We start from the raw sequence: 20,800 nt of genomic DNA, 5'->3' as shown, positions 1-20,800 counted from the left end.
TGTTTATCTTTATCTTGTGAATATTTATAGAATTAATTAATTCTATTTAGAAAATATCCTAGAATATTTAGATAATTAAGTTTATCTGTATCTTATAGATATTGATTGATTTATATATCTATCGAGAATATATCTTAGAAGATTTAGATAATTGTTAATCCAGTATTGTAATTATCTTTTGTGTAACACCCGATTTATTTTTTCAAAAATGTAACACCCTTGCTCGACTAGCTAAAAACTGAATAAGCAATTTCACTTTGAGTTGTGATTATTAAAATTTCAAAATACAAATATTATTAAAGAAAGGATGGCAGAAAACCCATAAAACACTTTTTTTTAATTTAAAAAGCTGATAACTTGCCAACAAGACTTAAACATAATTTTCTAAAACATTCAACCTACCTATAAACGAACAAAAATACACATCAATAACAGGTAATAACCAAAGATTGTAAGACTGGTGACTTGATGGGGATGCAGCTGCTTAGAATAAGAGAGTTTTTACCTACAAAACAAACAATACGAAAAGTGGTGAGCTTTAAAAGCTCAGTAGTTTAATCACATATTAAAGTAGACTTCTCAAATAAAAGATATATAAATGACCTGCAATGATGATTAAGATTAATCTGATTCAACAAAAAGAAAATTTAACACGTCATTTAATTTCATGTGTATGTGTATCCACACCTGTGTAACAAGTAGAACTTTACATGATCACATATCGAGCTTCAATTAACTCACTTAGTATTCAAATAGCTCTCATTTAGCATTTCTTCATTAATATAAGATGGAAACCCATAATTGCAAAAGGAAAACTCCAAGGTTCTTATAAGATCATAAAGTCCCCACACAAAAGTAATATTTTCACATAATATCACTACTTTCTTACACATTCTCATAAACATGTAACATTGACCAGTAGCTATTAGGCTTCAAACACAATAAACATTTCCAGAAATATATAGTCAAACATTTAATGAGACTTAAACTCCCACTTTGAGAGTTTTAGAAATTCATAACAGATTATTCAAAGATGGAAGCTAGGCCATCCGTATGAGTCGAGATGGAGGCTAGATCAACCATTGAAATATATTTATTTTCCAAGATGCAAGACCCTCCATAAGATATTTCGGAATGGAGGCTGGATATTTTCCATGAATATGTACATAATGGAAGCTAGACCGTCCATATAATAATAACAGAATGGAGGCTAGATAATCTATGTAAGACATGAACAAAATGGAAGCTAGACCCTCCATAAGATAATAACAGAATGGAGGCTAGATCGTCCATAGAAGAAGTTTGATATCTCACGTCCAAGCATCCCTTTTTATTAACATGTTCTATGTTCGGAAATTTCTAAAACTAAAGGGATAAGATCACACTAATCCAAGGATTACACAAAATGTTAGGCTTACTTGAATTATTAAACGCACATGATTTGGTACTCACCATAGCACCATAACATTCAAAACCACAAGATTTACATAGATCACCAAAATGCAAATCAATAGCAACTGTAACACTTGATGAATTATCAAACACCGACCTTGTGAATATCATTATATTGCTCATATCGGCACTTTGTCACAAGTCGAAACCACTCCATCAACCAACAACGATGAAACAACTTAAATAATCGAAATCATCGAACTAGTACCTCACACAAGTAGTAAAGATGAAAATATCAACACACGGTTCTTCTATATGCAGAGTACAAGTCGATTTACTTTATTTTATTATATAACTGTACGAGCAACAATAATCATCCTGATTAAGAGCATTATATTAAACGATGTGGTGAGAAAGACACTACCTTATATGCGACACATTATTATTCTCTTAGGCGCGCTGCACTTAAGTTGGTTACCATAAAGATTGCATCCCGTAACGGCTGAAAAATTGACAACAAGAGATGCTCATATATCTAAAGCAAAGTGAATCAAGTAAATCAAAATTGTAGTAACCCATTAGCTCAACTTTCGGTTACTTTACATAATTCAAGAAAGTGTTGATTTCAATTTAACTCCTAATTCAAAACATGTTCAATTATTCCAAGAAGCATAGAGATTTATCCAGATTAAGTAATAATTCACAAAAAATCAAGAATTAAGGACATAGGGTTCACCCCTTTTCAGAAATTCAACCTAAGTTTGGATTTCTTCTATTTAACTCAAAAATTCAACTCCAAAGTGTGATAGAGGCGAGATAAATTAGAATTGGTACCATAATTTCACTAGGTTTAAGCTTAAGCGTGGACTTTGAAGCTCTAAGCTCTAGGACTCTTCTTCAACGGAGGATGAAGGAGGAGAGAAGGCCGAAGCAAAGCTAAAAGGAGAGGACGGAGGCGAGGCAGAGCAGGCGCCGTGGAGATGAGCGGCAGCTGAGTTTCGGACTGTTGGTCGGCGACTTGCCGATTTCTAGAGAGATGAAAAGTAGAGGGAGGGAGGGAGGGAGGGAGGGAGAGAGAGTATTGTCTGTCTGTGTTAGCCGAGAAAATTAGAAAAAGGGATGTAAATTGATTGTTTTCATTCATCATTGGGCTATATAAGCTTAAGGTGGACTTCTATATAATTCTTTATTGAATCTAAAGCCCAACATGAGAATACATTGATAGCCAAATCAAAAACAAATAATTATGGATATCTCAAAACTTTACCTCAAGGTTTTTAACTATTCACTGATTAACAATTAACACACATTGACAAATAAATTACTCCATAATGCATAACCATAAATTAAATTCATGAACTTTAAAACTTAAACTTTAGCTATTCTAAAATCAACAATTACCAATCGGTATTACTTTTCGTCCGAGCCCACTTTTGGGGCATTACAATTCTCCACACCTTAAGAAATTTCGTCCTTGAAATTCTTAATTGAAACAGAGAGACGCGGTTATAATTTTGCATCACATGCTATGCAAGTGATGTTTATATCGCATTCGTACAAAAAATAATAATAATAATAATAATAATAATAAATAAAAAATTATATATTAAGTCCACCAAAAAAAAATATTGATAAAAGTGACAACATTACACTTTTCCCCCAACCTAAGAATACTTGAGCCTTTTTGTTTCTTCTATTAGTATATTTGAATTCACAAAAGCAAATTCTAAGGATATAAGAATACAAGATAATAGGAGGACAATAGGCCAATGCATTGGCAACTCTGATAATTTATTCATGAAAAGCTAATCACGAAAATCACATATAAAAGTATCGATTTGCATATTATTTAACAACAAAGAGGTCCCTTATTGTGCTATGAGATAGACAAAGGTAGCCGAAGCTGATACAGAATTTCATATGAGCCTATATGCAAGGGGACCAATTGAACCCAAATATGGTCTACTCCATATTTCCCACATAGCCTATTCACAGAACAAAAGAATCATATTCTGAAACAAAATATATAGACTAGATAGTTCCAAAGCATAGCAAATATGCCTGCCATATCAACTATATTCAGTTATCACAAGCTACAAACTTAAACACACCTAATGCATGCAACTAATCTATTTTATTAACACTATTGGCTAATTGAAAAAAATACCTTAACTCCAAGATTCACCAGGTGACTCACAAGGTACATGCATAAAATCCAAAATCCAGCCAAAAATGCATAGTTATGGAAACAACAATCACCAATCATGAGGAAACTTGGGATACAATCGATATAGTAAAAACCAGACCTCTATCCAGATTCCATTGTGTTCTGATACTGTACTGTGTTAACCCACATAGAATCGGATAGCTTGCCATATATTTCGTACTGCTTTATGCAATAGGTAACAGCCCAAGACAGCGCATCAATCTTTTACTTTCGGTTAAGTGATCATTATATCAGCAACAAATTTATGTACAAAAGATTGCATCCGTCTTTCATTACGTTACTGTTTTTTTTAGCTACACAGCAAAGAAGTACTGCTGTAGGGACAGAAACTAAGACTACAATGAGGATAGAACCAAAAATCTCACCCATAGAAATCAATAATTAAGTTTCCATATGATCCAAAATATGTTGAAGATAGAGCATCATGGCCCTTGGGAAAAACAGAGAAAAAAAAAACATGTACCACTTAGAACAAATTGACAATTAGAGGTACCTACATATAGACATGAATACTTACTTCGATGAACAAAAATTTCATACTAAACAAGGAGAGAATAGCATGGATTAGACTGGATTAGCATCATCTGCATTGGCAAGACTGTACTAGAATTAAGGAGTACACGAATAGATAAATATGGTGAGATGTGTAGCCATGCTTTTAACAATATGAGAGCTTCCAATGACTCAGATATCAAAAAATAGTTTTTGAAAATATGCACAACAGAACTTGAAAAGCTTATATGAGTTCCAAAGGAACAAAAAGACAAAGCTAATAAATCGAACACAATCTACTTATAACTAGTAGCACCTTGAGTTTAATGTATCATCAACATCAAGATCTTTGGATGAGGAAAACAAGCACCCTCAAGGTAACGTACAGAGCAATCGACCAAATAATGAACAAACGTAACTTATATACTAATATTTTTACATACGTAACTGGACAAAAAGTGATAAGCATATAAGATAGGAACCCGTAACTTAACCCAAAACCATGGTCAAATGTAAAGGGTTGATTCCCTCTTATATGGTATTCCACACTTTCTCGTGTGAAACCGATGTGGGATCGTATCAAAAAGAAACAAACACTATCTACTAAATTAATTGTGCCAAGTCTTCTCCACTATTATTCAAGTAAAAAAAATGCATGTTAGAGTGAGACAACTACTCCAACAAGAACATACCTGCTCCTAGAAATAAAATGAGTTAAATATATCACAAGTCAATTTACACAATCTCAAGAGAAGTATATACCAATAATACTTCACAAGACATACACTCACACGCAACTAGATACCATTCGTTGAATGAATGGGGGTACAGATTGCAGCTGCATTAAGTCACCAGTGGGAACATACTTCACAATCCTATGCGGCAAGTTTTTCCTATATACGTCAAACTTAATTTAGTCGCAGAACCGGCTAAACCTTGGCTCTGATACCAAAATTGTAACACCCGATTTATTTTTTCAAAAATGTAACACCCTTGCTCGACTAGCTAAAAACTGAATAAGCAATTTCACTTTGAGTTGTGATTATCAAAATTTCAAAATACAAATATTATTAAATAAAGGACGGCAGAAAACCCATAAAACACTTTTTTTTAATTTAAAAAGCTGATAACTTGCCAACAAGACTTAAACATAATTTTCTAAAACATTCAACCTGCCTATAAACGAACAAAAATACACATCAATAACAGGTAATAACCAAAGATTGTAAGACTGGAATTTTGTTAGTGGCGTACGACCTTCCCTAGAAGGAGTATCAAAACATAAACGAAATTTATAGATGCAAATATTTATGGTAAAAGCGTAGGCAATATTTTGAGGCCATGACACCTTAGTGGTCTCTGGACTACTCGTCGGTATTGTGACCAAGAAATTGTTGAAATCCAAAACTTAAAAGTTTGTACTCACCGATTCATGTCCTCCATTTCCTTGACAAAATTCTATAAAGAAAGTTTGATAATTCATTATATGCATGTACTCGACAAGTTCTTTGACGTAAAAGGTCAAGCTACTTTGTTGAAAGTAGTAAGACAAGTCTTGGTTTATACCGATGATAAATTGATATCCAATGAGGACGTTGTCCAAATTCTTAGAACATCCAAAAGAGATAGAATATTTTGAGGAATCTTCTGATTCAGTTACTCAAATATTTTCTACACGCAGTTCATCGCCAAATGTAATAGGAAGTGATTATATGAAGGTTGTTACTGAAAAGTTGATAACCTTCAGCATTGTATTCACTTAATTACTATTGGAGGAAGATAACATGATAGTTGACGAATTCATTAAGGCTTCATCTTTCCTATGTCTTAATTCAATTCAACAGAAGACTAGCAATGGAAAGATGGAAGAGCTTAATTGTCATCAGTGTCTACTGAAAGTAAGAAAGGAAAGAAAAATTAGGTGAAAAGGTAAAGAGAAGATGCATTGTAAGTCGAATTGACCTCTTCTATAGAAGGACAATGGCTTTGATAACAATGCAACTTTTAATAGAGATATCTATATCCAGTTTGGCAGTTGTTGCAGTGGGAGCTATTTATTTATGCTCATTTTATTGTCTTGTTTTGGTGTGTAAGACTTCATTTTATTGGTATAATTTAGTTTAGAAAGAATTCAATTTCAGTTTCTAAACTTGTTTATGATTAAGCGATGTTCGATGTCATTTTATAATGTGTGCATTATTAAGAAATGTGATTCGAATATCTATCATAGTACCATAGAAAAATAAATTATACATCATAGTATCTAAACAATATAAATGCAATAAGATTGAGTTTAACACAATAGTTCAACTTCTTAAAAAATGAATGATAAAGTATTTATAGCACTTAAACATAAGGGCAAGAAAGTACTCAGTAGTTGTTCAAACTGATTTTGTCTAACTCAAGTGACTATCGAGATTTAAACAACTTGTTAAATAGCTTGAAAGTCAAGTAAGTCCGATTGATGCACTATAAGTTAGATTTTTTTGGTGGTTCAAGGGATTCAGAATACTTACAGAGGTGTAATATAGAAAGACTAGCAAGTCTCACTGGTTTAAACCATAGGAGACAAGCAATGAGTTAAGATCAGTAGTGGGAGTTAAATCCTAGTTGACTACTCCAAGCATTCTTCTAAAGAATGGAATAGTCATATAAGAAGATATCGAAGTCTCTCTAAGACAAGTTCGATATGTGAAGAGTTGTACTCAATGACACCTTATCATTGATGGGATATATGTTGGAAACAAATAGTTATACCTTAAAGAAACTAACATCAGTACCATCTACAACACACGAGTTGTGGACTAGAGGAAGGTCTAGTCCAACACATGTTTTGGAAAAGGTATCCAAGTAATTGGAGTTGTGTACTGAGGTATGTTTTAAGGCTATCCAAATGATAGAAAAGGTACTAGTTCTATAATCTTCATGACAAGATAGGTGTTTGGTTACACGAATACCAGATTCGTGGATGAAGATTATGTGATGAACTACAAGCCTAACAAGCATGATAACTCTCAAGATTAATGAGAATATCTATTTCCCACCTTAACCAAGAAGTCATACCATTAGAAGCTTATGCACTAAGAAAATCAACATTTGTACCTAAGATTATTGTATGAGTCATGTCGTAGTGGGAGCGTTCCTTGCGAACATAGCAAATTCATGGGTCTAATAGAGTCTTTAGATTCAGTTTTAGATCGCCTTGAACCTAATCCTAATCCCTGTAACTACAAGGACGCACTTCCTTATTCAGATAATCATTCTTGAAAAGACGATAGATTTTGAATAATTATCTAAGATAGACAAGAATGTTTGCAAGACTAGCGATACTACCCATCGACAATTTCAGCCAGTGGGAGCTAGTAGATTTACAAGTGTAAACATGGATCTTAAAAGGCTAGATTAATGGCTAATGGGCTATACCCAGAGAAAATCATATTCTCGCCTGCCATTCTGCCTAAGTCGATCTGTATCATATTGTCTATTGTAGCTTACACAAATTAGGTTGTATGTATTATGATCGTCAAGAAAGTTCTCTTTAGTAGAATTCTTGAGGAGATCATTTGCATGGAATATCTTAATGGTTATGTAATGAAGGGCAAGAAACCCGTGATTTGAAAGCTTATGTAGATCATTTATGGTCTTAGAGAAGCATCTTAATCATAAAACATGCGTTTCTTCCACGTTGTCAAATCTCTTGAATTTGATAAGTGCCCTTAACATAGCTACAAGTACAAGAAAGTTGAAAGTACACTATATTTGGTATTCTTGGAACTCTGCGATGATGACATCTATAAAAGTTGATAAACAACTAAGAGGGTTATCTAGCGTAGGAAATTGGTTGTCTACCCAATTTAAGGATGAAAGATTTAAGATAAACTAGTTACATTCTAAGCATCTAATCTAAGTCTTTAGATTGCTAGAAAAGAATGTTATGTTTTCTAAGAAAAGGTTTTACTTTTCTAGATGGAATTATCTTGTCTTTAGTCAAATATTTTTCAACACTTAATGAAATCAAGAGGAATGTGACAAGCTCCGTTATTGGAAGTCTCATGTATGCTATGATGTGTATTAAGTTAGATATTATCTTTGTCGTTGGCATAGAAGCTTGATATCATTTTAACCATGGCAAAGGACATTGGATTGGGTAAAGAATATATTATAGTACTTGTGAAGAAGACTAAACGGTATGCTCTAGTTTACCAGACCTGCCTGTTATGTCCTTTAGGTTACATCGACTCGATTTTACAATTGATCGGTGATCGAGTAATCCTCTGACTATGTGTTTACTTTAGGAGTTGTATACTGAGACATGAAGGAGTGTGATCAAATCAAAGACTCTATCATGAAAATTACAAGTGTATTTTCATCAGAAATTGCTAAGGTAGTTATTCATCTCAGTAACTTCCTAATAGCTTTGACCGTAATTCCGAGTATGTGTATGAGTATTATATTTTGTTATGATTACTCTAGTCATATGTCTAACTCGAGGGAAACACGAGCTGATGAAGCTAAGCAATCACATAGAGAGGAAGTATGAAATTAATTAAGGATTAAGTACGCATCGAGACATTATAGTTACCAAGATATCATCAGAGAACAACCTGACAGATTTTTCACAAAATGCCTATATGGCAACATGTTTTACACATGAGGTGCAAAGTTTGGTAGTTCGATGTATCATGGTCCGAGACCTGCTTAGTATAAGTGGGAGAGCTTTGGAAGTGGGTATACTCGAAAGCATGATTTTGAGAATAAGTGGGATATTGTTAGGATTGTTATACTGAAAAGCATATTTCGAGCATGTTGCACGGATAGAATTGTTTGTATACAATAAACTCTACAATCCACTTCTAACCCAAGGCGAGAAGAAGTATTTTATCGAATCGGTGATTGTTATTTCTTAATCATTGTTGACATAACATTGAGTATACGATATTGATTATGCACTACTTTGATTTATCAAATGGGGCAGATTTTTCGCAATCTAAGAATCCTCATATCTTGGGTAGTTGTGATCAATGTCTAGAGGTGCTAGTATTGTTATTGCAATAAATCGTGTGCTGGGTGAGTCTAGTTTGATAATATCCTCAAGAGGTGTTCGAAAAAGGTTTTATTATTCAGAAACCCGGCCGATTGGAATTTATTCCAGAATAATAAATAAAGATTTTGAACTAGACCACTCTTGGAAAATGATTTTAATTAATTAAAGTCAAATAGCATACTTAAATTAATTATTAGATATTTATATCTTAAACACGGGAAATAATAAATTAAAGAGGTAAAGCCCGAATTACTCGTAATTTAGGATTGGACGTGCAGTCAATATTATTTTACAGTAGTGGCTGATTATAATATTCTGTTGGACTTATATTAAATTTGGGCTCAATTTAATTAGTAAAAGTCCAACAGGTTTGGCCTAAGTCCAACCTCCATGGATCCCTAATCTGACATATCATAACTTTATATAAAAGGAGATTAGAAATAAGATTAATTAATAATTAATGACAAAATTATGTTCCCTCATCAGAGAGTGAACATTTTTTTCAGTTCTCTCCATAGCTGGAAATATGTCTTCTTCTCTAATCAAGTCCTTTTGATTCTGACAAGTTTTTCCCACCCAAAGGTCAGATTCTAAGTTCAGGATACAGATTAAAAGATTCGTGGTTGAGTACGAAGAACGTCATGCGGAGAAGGCGCAAGTAATAGTCGAGTCTTTGGAGAATCGGATTGGTAATTCTAAACCATAGGAATTCATGAATTACGGTTTAATTTCCTTAAGCATGAATTTATGTGTGTTCTAGCATGCAATTGATTGTTTAACATGTGAATCAATTAATCCCATAATCGGTCAAATAGATATGTAGATCTGATTTATTTGTGTATCCATGACTTCCGCCGTGCAAGGGGTACCAAACCCCAACAACAGGTACAATCTATACATGAGATATCAACTTTTGTTCCACAAATTGTAGAGCCTCGTCGTAATGGGAAGGTTCCTCGTGAACCAGAAAGATACATTGGTTTGGGTGAGTCATCGAACTTAGACCCAGACGACAATGTATCACACCCATGGAACTCCAAAGATGCGATGGCAGATTCAGATAGTCATTCATGGAAAGAAGGAATGGTTTCTGAACTACAATCAATGATAGACAAAGAGGTTTATGATTTGTTAATCCTACCTGAAGGTTGTACTGCCATTGAGAGCAAATGGATTTACAAATGTAAACGAGGACCTAACGGACGAGTTAAAGTCTTCAAAGCAAGACTAGTATCTAAGGGTTATACTCAGAGAAAAGGTATCGATTACGATGAGACCTTCTCACCAGTAGCTATGCTCATGTCAATTCGGATTCTTTTGTCTATCGCAACCTACATGGATTGGGAGGTATGGCAGATGGACGACAAGACAACTTTCCTAATCATACGTTGCTTTGACTTATCCATAGGTGCAGATTTTTTGCAACCCTATATTCCTGATATCTTGGGTAGTAGTAATTAATGACTAGTACGGTGTCAGTTTTATTATTACATTAAATCGTGTGCTTTCGCGGTTTGACTATATCCCCAAGAGGTGTTCGAGAAAAAAGTTCTAATGTTCGGAAACCCGGCCTGTTTGGATTTAATCCTAGAATAATTGTAAAGCAAAGTATATTATTTAATATACATATCGTGCTAGACAAACTCTTGGAAATAAAAATATATTAATTAATTTAAAGTCCATAGTAGACTACAAATTAATTAATGGATATAGAAAGTCATACGGAAAATAATATATTAAAGAAGTTAACCCGGATTGCTTGTAACCACGGATTGGATGGGCGATTAGTATTTCTTCTATAGTGGCACAAGAAATATTTCATTGGCCTTATATAAAATTATGGGTTATAATTTACTTAGTAAAGAAAGTCCAATAGGAGAGGCTCAATCCAAGCCCCATAGATCCCTAACCTAGCCATCACAAATTCTATAAATAGGGATGAAGGAGGTGTGACATATTACACTACACAAAACCCTAAACCTAGCCTCCAAATAAGCAATATTTCGATATCCTCACTAATAGGAGTTTTCAAAATTTGCCAAGTGTGTGCAATTGGTTTCTCTTGTCTTCTCCTTCAAGATCCTTATAATTTCTAATAGATTCTTCCCACAAGGAAGTTAGATCTAGAATTGGGTCATTGGTTAGAAGGTCTTTGGTTTTGCAATAAAGATTCAAGATCTATACGTGGAGAAGTAGCAAGCAACTTCGATTCTTTGGAGAATCAAACTTGTAAGATTCAATATCATATTTTAATATTAAATTATGTGATTATTTCCGCAATAGTATGTTTATATGTGTTGAAGCATGAAATTGAATCGATTCACAAAATCACCTAAATAGATTCTAATATGTGAATTTATTTAATTTCCAATTTCCGTTGTGCAAACCCCAACAGTGTCCCTATTATGCTGATATTTAGAAGTTTGTCTCAACGTGAACTGATATCTATAAGTGTGTCCCTAATTTGTTGATATCCACAAATGTATAAAACCACCTTCAAAAATAGTTGATAAAAAAGTAAAAATATAAAATAATATAAAACAGAAACTTAATTAGAATAATAAGGCAACAACAAATACAATTTCGATTAATAAATCGCTAATAAGCTGGTCCAACAAAAATTTGATTAAATAGTCATGATAAATGGAAAATCCATATAAAAACATTGTCATAAGTTCAAATTAAAAGACATGAAAAAATAGAATCACAAACTAAAGAGCCACCACTGCATTTTGACTCTTATTAGCCTCATCATTAATACTCCCTCCCGTCCCAAAAAATATGAGCAATAGATATGGCACGAAAATTAAGACAAAATTGGTCAAGTAAGAGAGAGAAGGAGAATGGTATGATAAAGTAAGAGAGGGAGGAGAATGGTAGTTAAAGTAGTGTTAGTGGATAGTGAGACCTACGTTTTTAAATTGATATAATTTTCTAAAAACGGAATGCACATATCTTTGTGGGACAGATGAAAATGGAAAGCGCACATATTTTTATGGGACGAAGGGAGTATCATCAACACATCCATCAAACTCCTAAGTCATCATTGCCTTTCTGCCTCTTACTGACTTCCTCATTAGTGTCATCATCTATCACTTTCTCCATCCATATTTAAATCTCCTTATGGTGAAACGAGAATGTGACCACATTCTCTATCACTGAACTGGCTAACTCAAAAGATGGCACACGATCCATATCTGTATGCGCTAGCCTGAGTAAGGCACACCCCTAGTCAGACCCGAATTCATTAACTATCAATAGGAACTCTATTCCCATTATACGCTCAGATAGGAAGCTCATCAAAACAAAATACAGCAAGACATAATGCATTTGGAAAGTAAATACATCATTCATTAGTTGGCAAAATACTTCAAAATATTTTGAAAAAAAGCTCACATTAATAAATGGGATAGAAAAGCCCACCACGTTTCCTTACTTCCTCAACTCGACTTTCCATTCCGGCTTTAGAATAGCATGTAGAAAAATCACCTTTTTAAAAGAAATATAACATGCTAAAATCAGACTTTAGGAAAACAATTAAATCAAAAACAAAGCACGCATCTTGTACGACCCTCCCTCCATCCCTGAAAATTTATCACTTATTTCCTTTTTCGGGCCGTCCCTAAAAATTTGTCACATTTCATTTTTAACATTATTGATAGTGAACCCACATTCCACTAACTCATTCCAACTCAGATTTTAAAAGTAGGACCCACATGCTAATAACTTTTTCAACCTACTTTCTATAACATTTCTTAAAGTTTTACCCTTCGATCTTTCTCATGAAACTCTAAAAGTTTTCCGTGATTGTTGGATACCGTCTTCATCTACCTTCGATATTTCGTGGTCGTCCCAGGCACCGCGGGCGACGACGCTGGCCAGCCGTTTGTTCCCTCCATCCAACTTTATCGACCCGACAACTTCAGCCTGAAAATTAATTACCTTATGGCCCATCCAAACAACTTAATTCCAACCCAAGTCAAATTACATTGGAGCTACCCAAAAACAAATAAATCATCAACCTCAACAATTCAAGAATCCAACTACTAGTTTGTTCATTCACATTCCCCATCGCAATCCTTTCTTTCCCAATTCGCCTACTCTAATTCTTGATCGCGATCCCAACCCATTCCTTCTCATTCGATGAATCCTTCACTTTCTGCCAATTACAACGTGACCAACGTCTCTCTCTCTTTCAAATTTGTTGTAGCCCATTTGTCTTTTCTTTCTTTTTAATCAAAAACACCTAGTGTGAGCGCGGGATCTAATCAAAAACACCTAGTGTGAGCACGGGATTTAGGCAGACCTCCAACTCCTGAATAAAATAAAAATACATAGTTCCAAAACATGACTCAAGCCTAAAAGTGACTTGGATCCAAAAATAGAACAAGAAGCAATAATATGGAAGCCCCACAGCTCAGGTAACACCACGCTATCAAAACTAAACTACAACTAGGATGAACAAGTGGAATGGCTATAAACAAAGTATCAGATACTAAACTAATAGCAAGATCAATCCACATCTCTACGTCGGAAGAGGATAAGCAAATTGAAGCAGATGTCGTCGCTTGTTCGACTGCTGCTACGCTGTCTCCGGTCGCGCAGCATCGTCATGGCACTCTCTCTGTCACCGGTTCAGCTCTCATCATCAACTACTGCTCACACCCGCGCTCCTTCGCTCTGCCTCGTCACTTGAACTCTTCACCTTCTCATATCTCCTCAGCGATTCATCGTGTTGTCCCCGTCTCGCTATAGCTTGCTAGTAACGATGCTGTCAAATGTTGTACCCGAAATCTCCTCTATTAGAAGATACTGCAAAGTCTCAAGAATGTTATAAAAAAAACATTAGAGTTCAAGGAATATAAAATTAACAATGTTATAGTTCCAAATGTATAGTTCCTAGGTACATTTATTATCGTAATCTCTAGAATCCTATAAATAAAGATGTACAATGTATCCCAAATATAATTCAGCCATTGAAAAACAAGTTCAATACAAACAAGACCCTCGTCGCACTCCAGGAGCCTATAGCTTCAAGTTCAGGATTGAAATTAACCTCTTATTGTCTTGCCAGCACTTGCCACCATTTAATCATTTTGTAAAAAGTATCATGATATTTATATATGATATTGAAATCATAATATAATAATATTATACAGTAAGACCTTTTTTCTTATTTTATACTCCTTCTGTCCCATTAGAAATGAAACGTTTTCCTTTTTGGGTTGTCCCAATAAAAATGAAACGTTTCCTAAAATGGAAATAACACTATCTCTACTTTTTCTTCTCCCTCATTTTACTCTCTTTTCATTAACTCACAAAACAACAGTGCATAAAATCTCGTGCCGGAAACCAAATGTTGCATATTTATTGGGACTGGGGGATTATTTTATTATTTTATACATACGAAATTTTATACTCCCTCCATCCCATTGAAGATGACTCACTTTCCTTTTTAGTTTGTCCCAACCTAGATGACCGATAACCAAAAATGAAAACATATTTATTTCTACTTTTATTCTCTCTCTTACTTTACTATCTCCACTTAATACACAAAATAAATGTGCATAAAATCTCGTGTCACCCAAGGAAGGGGTCATCTTTTTAGGGACACAGGAAGTACAAATAAAAATCAGTACTATAATTTATTCTGTTAGCATAATACTACATTATAATTGTCATTCTCTTTTTATTATCGTCTCTGTATTGATATGTGAATGAATGTTAATTGTAATGCACATAAAAATATTACAATTATATATTAGCGCAAATTCCTAGGGTAATTTCCATATTTAATAACATGATACTTTCCATAAAATGATAAAATGATTAAGTGGATGTTTCCATTTTGTGTTGTCAACTTGCTAAATTTTGTAGAGTACTATCTAATTGGCATGGCATGTGGATCATTTTTTATTCTATTTATCAAGAAATTATTAGTAAAGCACACCAAATCATTATGGCACTCACACCACCTCAATTTTGATGATGATTAAGTTGAAGTCAAATAAAACTCACCTCACCTTACCCACCTTTCCATACATACCTTGTTCCCATCTACTTTTATTAACCATACCCAAAACTGAAATTGATTACTCAACTAGTAAAACACTAAAATCCATCTAATGAAGATTATACTAATATTAAAATTTCTAACTCTGGTCTCATATTGAATTCGATGATAATCATTCTCATCTATATAAAGCCTTTTAAGGAATTAAATGACACATTTTTAACATCTAATAAGATTCGGCTAATTACAATCGACAAACCTGCCATTAGATATCTGACTCATCGAATTTTATCAGTTATCCTTCGTGAGATTTTTCTGTCTTCTTTATTTAAGTCACAGTATCCTGATAAGATCAGCCCACACTAATATTGGAATACAGTTCGGAAACCAGTCAGAATATTTGTGGTCGAGTATCAGAGATCTTCACGTGGAGAAGTAGCGAGCCATCTACGATCCTTTGGAAAATCAAGAAGGTATATTTCTACTCCGTAGAAAAGCATGTTTTAGGTTTAAATTAATCTAAAAGTATGTTTTAATTCAAGTTATGAGCATGATACATGTGATAATTGCGCGAATAGATTTTATCTAAATAATCAGCTAAATAAATCGTTTTCTCTGATTTATTCATGCTTCTGCTGCCAACCCCTTCAAAACTGAAATTGATTACTCAACTAGTAAAACAATAAAATCCATCTAATGAAGATTATACTAATATTAAAATTTCTCACAAAAGATATCACATTTTCTTTTTTAATAAAAGTTCCTTACATATTAATATAAATATAATATTTTCGCTCTGCACTTAACATAAAAAAAAACCTTCTAAAATCCTATGTCATTTTCAAAGTGTACCATCTTTTATAGGACAAAAGAAATACTATTTTCGCAATAAAAAAATTATCTGCACAATCCTCTCCTCCCTTTGTTTTTTCTATTTCTGATTCTTCTCTTTTATCTCTCGTCTCACAAATTATGACTTGGAAATGGTATTTTGAAATGCAGCAAAAATGTAAATTGGAAGATTGCTTATTCACGGATAACTGGACTAGCGAAAGTTATTAACCAGCTTGAAATCCAAACCATTGGCCTAAAAACAAAATTAACAGCACTCCTAAGCCTGAAAGCTATATACAGCTATTGTAATACAATTTGCAAAAACACCATAATACAGCTTACTAAATCTCCTATTCAATCTTGGCTCTGAGCCCCTTTGTTACTAGTCAAATTATCAACTAAAATCCTATCACAAGTTCCTTACCATCGAAAATCGGTTGATATCATCATTTAATAATACAGTCTTCCATTACGTATTTTCAACATAGATCCCGGGCTGCCATCAGCAGAACCCAATCACAAGAATTTTACCCCTACTCCAACAAGCATCACCTGCAAATTCTGAAAATCAAGTCAAACTCAGCATAGCACAAACCCAACATTTGATCAAAAAGGACAAATGCTCATGTAAAATACTAAGATATGGGAAAAACACAATCAGGATCAGCCCACAAACTCTAACAGCACAATCCATGAAACAAAATTGACATTTCCCTGGCCACAAGAGCACCTAGAAACATATTTCCTCACTACATTAAACAACAAAAATCCATAGCTGAGGTTTCATATCCATACAGACAAAAAATTGTCAGTTTTGACACATTCAATCAAAGGATTCAAATTTCTCAAGCTTACTGTCTCAACAAAAATAATCAAATACTGACGGGACCGAGTATAGTTCCTTAGGGGATAATCAGGTTCACACCTACATGAAAGAAGATATCTATGCAACCAATAAAACAAATATACCCTCAGACACAAGTCATAGATTTAGGGGAACAGATTTGTCTTAACAAGCTTCACAATACAGTTTATAGCAAAATTTCAGAACTCGAAAACTTTCACATCAGTTTTGAAATCACGTACACCAGAACACAGTTTACAGACTACCACTTTCAGTATGATAAAACATTTCTCATAATCGTTAGTTATATACTCCTCATAATGATTAGTTAGATATCACATTGTGAGTCAGATCTAAGTGGACCTTAAATTCAAAGCTCAATCAAGGAGGATTTAATTATTTTTAAATGATGATCAGTGACAGCTTGTGGGAAAATGATAACAAAAAAAGCAAAATATGAAAATAACTAACCAACAAACCTAGTACCAAGCAGAAATCTTTTTATACCTCAGTCAGAAAGATTCTTCATGTCTTAGGCAAATGCTCAGCATCGGATCCATCCCCAGAGGAACTGTCACTATCAGAATCTGCAAATGATCGCACAAACAGTGAAAATCATATACAACAGACTGACGAAATCAACCTAGAACAGTAAGGATTAGAAAGTAAAAATGTACCACTTGAACTCGACCCAGAATCACTGCTAGAACTGCTAGAACTGCTGGTCCTACTCCTGTTTTGACCCTCTTTGTCATCATCTACAAGAGTGACACAGTTTTTTAAAGCTTTGGAAAGAAAAAGGGGGGGAAAGTAAGGGAAAACAAATGTCAGATTTAAGCCTCCAAGAGTCCATAAAGAAAACCTCGAATTCCTGAATGAAAAAGTTCATAATACCTGTTCTACTTTCCTTCTGGATTGCCAATGCTGGAGTTGAGTTCTGCAATTTGGTTCAACACACATGATTAGGATCAGGCAGAAGAATTCATTCACATTGTTATGCAATCAAGAAAAGAAAGCCCGTCCTCTTACCACCAACGAGGCATTCTGATTCCCCATGGTTCTTGCTTGAAGAGCGAGTTCTGCTTTCCTTTTATTTTTGCTCAAACTCTTTTTGTAATTAGTCACAAATCTGTCCAGCTCCCAGAGAGTCTCTGCATCGACACTATCAATCTCAACCTCAATCTCATCATCATTTTGAGAAAGAGCAGTATTTCTCTTGTTAATGATCTGAATAATAGCATCAAGCTTCTCATGAGGCAAGCCCTGTAGGTTGGTGCTGAGTCTTTGCTTCTCCTCATAAGTCATGTCCCTTTTATTAGGATCTTTTGCTTTAGGTTTTTTGGGAACAGGAGTCCTGCCAACATGAGGTCGATGAATTTTTCGATCAACAGCCATGAATGATGTCACTGGCTCAGGCCTCTCAGAAGTTCTTCCCGGAGCAACAGAGTCATACAACGGAACTGAAGCAGCAGGCGCAGAGACTGGAACTGAAGCAGGGCCAAAATGAGAATATGGCACACCCTTTCTAGAAGAGGGTGTGGGTAATCCCCCCTCCTGATATTCTGGATATTTCCAATAAGAATTGTACTGAGAGTCTATAATGGCCCACCTCTCCTCAAAAATCTGTGACAACTGTTCTGCCATAAGGTGAACGTCCTGCCCCTTCGGATTGTAAGTCATGGCATTGCGAAAAACTAGTCGTACATCGTCAGCAAACTCCCTTGGAGACTTGTAAAAATTCTGTGACAATCTAGTCTTAATGGTACCCAAGTCCATAGGATGCTTAATGACATCATGGTAATCAACCAATCCAAGTTGCTTGGCATTCACGGGCTCATTGAAAACCCAACTAAACTTGTGCTTCATCAACCGCTGAAGTAGGCTGCTACAGTTCTTCAAAACCTGATTCCTGTTCTTATCAAACCCAAAGCCAAATCCCATGGCATGTTCTTGTTCTCCGCTGTGTTTCCTCCCATTATTTGTTTTCAATCTCTTATTACTTTCAGAAGGCAGTCTATCTTTTCCCAAAAGAAACTCCGAATTTCTGTAATACTGATTCGCCTTCGGGGTACGTTTCTCCTTCTCAATAAACTCATTGGACCTATTATCTATTACTGCCACACTGAATTGCCTACTATACACCCGAGGTTCTAGATTCCGTGCAGCACCCATATCTGAATTGACCCTTGCTAATCCGATAGGTCTCGTTTCTTTGTGCCCCATTGCACCCATCTCTGTGTTCACCCTCAACAACAACCTTCGGTCAACCACATTACTTCGGGCATGCAGGGCTTGAGACTGAACATAGTCACCAGCATTTGCACCTTCAGCTTCGACATAATTACCTTTATTACTAAGGTTACTGTTGCTGGTCTGGTTATTATGTAAAGCAAGCTGGTTCTCTTTGGATTCAAACTGTTTAACTAGCCTCCTAACCTGATCAAGCTCGTGCTCTAGATTCTTCCTAAGAACCTTTATCTCATTCTTTGGTGTCGCTTTACATAAATTAAATATAATCCTATCATCTACATTAGATACCACCAGTGGCACCACAACTCCATTGAGATTACCCTGAACATTACCTTCAGAAGCTTGAGGTGAAGCAGGCCTCATTTCTTCATCATCCCGTGCCTCATTCCCAACGAGTTGCTGCTCTTTGGCCACTTCAGGTGATTCCACAGCTCCATTGACCTTAGTGAGGCCATTGGCTTGCGGAACATGAAAATTAGGATGATCATTTTCTCTTAACAGTGATGGCACTAACTCCTTCTCACCATCAGCTGAAGGGGTTTTATCTTGATCCGCAAGCTCTGGACTTTGAGTACGTCGACCTTCTTTAAGCCTATCACCAGTTTGACAACCATTCTCCGCTACGTGTTGACTTTCATTCTCTTCTAGCAGCAGTACCTGGCCTGAAGAATCTGTCTTTTTGTCCAATGATCGACTCTGTTCTTGCTCGGATTGATTTTGGCAAGAATCTACATCCTCCGACCTTACAACTACCTCAGAAGCACAAAAATCTGCAGTCCCATTGGGTGTGGCTGTCGAACAAGGGACTGTGGCCTGCTCCTCAGCATCGGCAGCGGTAACTTGAGCGCTTGTTAAAGCCTGATTTGTTGAGGGGGTAAGGGCTTTCTTGTGGCTCTTCCGCGTATAAACTTTACTGTTCTCTGTCCATCGACACTTCCCTCTCCAATTCAAATCATCATTGAAATCCCCTAAAGTCCCTGAAGCCATACATGTAATCCCCAATTCCTTAATAAAATACCCTTTCTCCCAAATCGAGACTCAAGAACCCTAGAATAAGCAAAATCGAAAAAAAGATCTAGGGTTTAAAGAACCCTAGAGTCGCAGAACAAACGCCCAGACCCAAAGTATAAGGAATAACGAACAGAAATGAAGACAGTTGCAAAATTAAATTAAAACCACGGAATTTCACACAGATCCGAATTTCAGAACAATAAACAATACCCCCAAAAGGATGAAGAAAGATTCGAAAATGGATAGAATTAAGCAGAAATGAGTGTGGAAAGAAAAATTGATAAGACAAGCGAAAACATAAATTAGGGAAATTAGGGTTTGGGAGAGACGAAGAAGGAGGGAACTCTCTCTCGTGCTTTCTGTTCTTCGATCCGAACTCCCACTCGCTTTCTCTCTCCAGTAATCTTTCCTTATTTTTGCTTTCTCTCTCTAAAACGCTCTGCGAGTGGTTGCCATCGAACCACACGCTGCTTTTTTATCACGCGCGCATGCCGCCACAGCTACTGATAGGATGCCACGTCATACGCGAGTGACGGCGCGTGCTTTGCTCATCAGAGATAACTTTCCTTTGCTCGTCAACACGACGCGCTTTTATTGGCGATGGTTAGTGAATTACTACCCTTCCTCCATGAATAAATATTCCATATTCGACCGGCTCGGATTTTAAGAAATTATTTAATTTTGTAACTAAAA

The 20,800-nt window shown here is 35.3% G+C and overlaps 1 protein-coding gene and 1 long non-coding RNA gene across 4 annotated transcripts; both read right to left on the bottom strand.

Moving 5' to 3' along the window:
* Positions 1-232: 232 nt before the first annotated feature.
* LOC121783468 lies at positions 233-2,503 on the bottom strand. Its single transcript, XR_006046579.1, has 3 exons — positions 2,227-2,503; positions 1,817-1,894; positions 233-505 (listed from the first exon to the last, which is right to left on the bottom strand). It is a non-coding gene; the product is annotated as an uncharacterized LOC121783468 (long non-coding RNA).
* Positions 2,504-16,194: 13,691 nt separating this feature from the next.
* On the bottom strand, positions 16,195-20,555 carry LOC121784699 (transcription factor GTE4-like). 3 transcript variants are annotated; one of them, XM_042182903.1, is made up of 5 exons: positions 17,876-20,555; positions 17,741-17,783; positions 17,524-17,631; positions 17,354-17,433; positions 16,195-16,563 (listed from the first exon to the last, which is right to left on the bottom strand). In XM_042182903.1, the coding sequence occupies exons 1-4, from the start codon at positions 20,081-20,083 to the stop codon at positions 17,372-17,374; spliced, it is 2,421 nt and encodes an 806-aa protein (XP_042038837.1). In that variant the 5' UTR covers positions 20,084-20,555; the 3' UTR covers positions 16,195-16,563; positions 17,354-17,371. The 3 variants fall into 3 exon arrangements, with proteins under 3 accessions (XP_042038837.1, XP_042038838.1, XP_042038840.1); XM_042182904.1 differs by having other exon boundaries at positions 16,195-16,554; XM_042182906.1 differs by having other exon boundaries at positions 17,524-17,604.
* Positions 20,556-20,800: the final 245 nt, after the last annotated feature.

This window comes from Salvia splendens, chromosome 21, assembly GCF_004379255.2.
Source record: "Salvia splendens isolate huo1 chromosome 21, SspV2, whole genome shotgun sequence".
Taxonomy (NCBI): Eukaryota; Viridiplantae; Streptophyta; class Magnoliopsida; order Lamiales; family Lamiaceae; genus Salvia; species Salvia splendens.
Note: the sequence above shows the minus strand (reverse complement) of the source record. Positions and strands in the feature narration are given on the sequence as shown.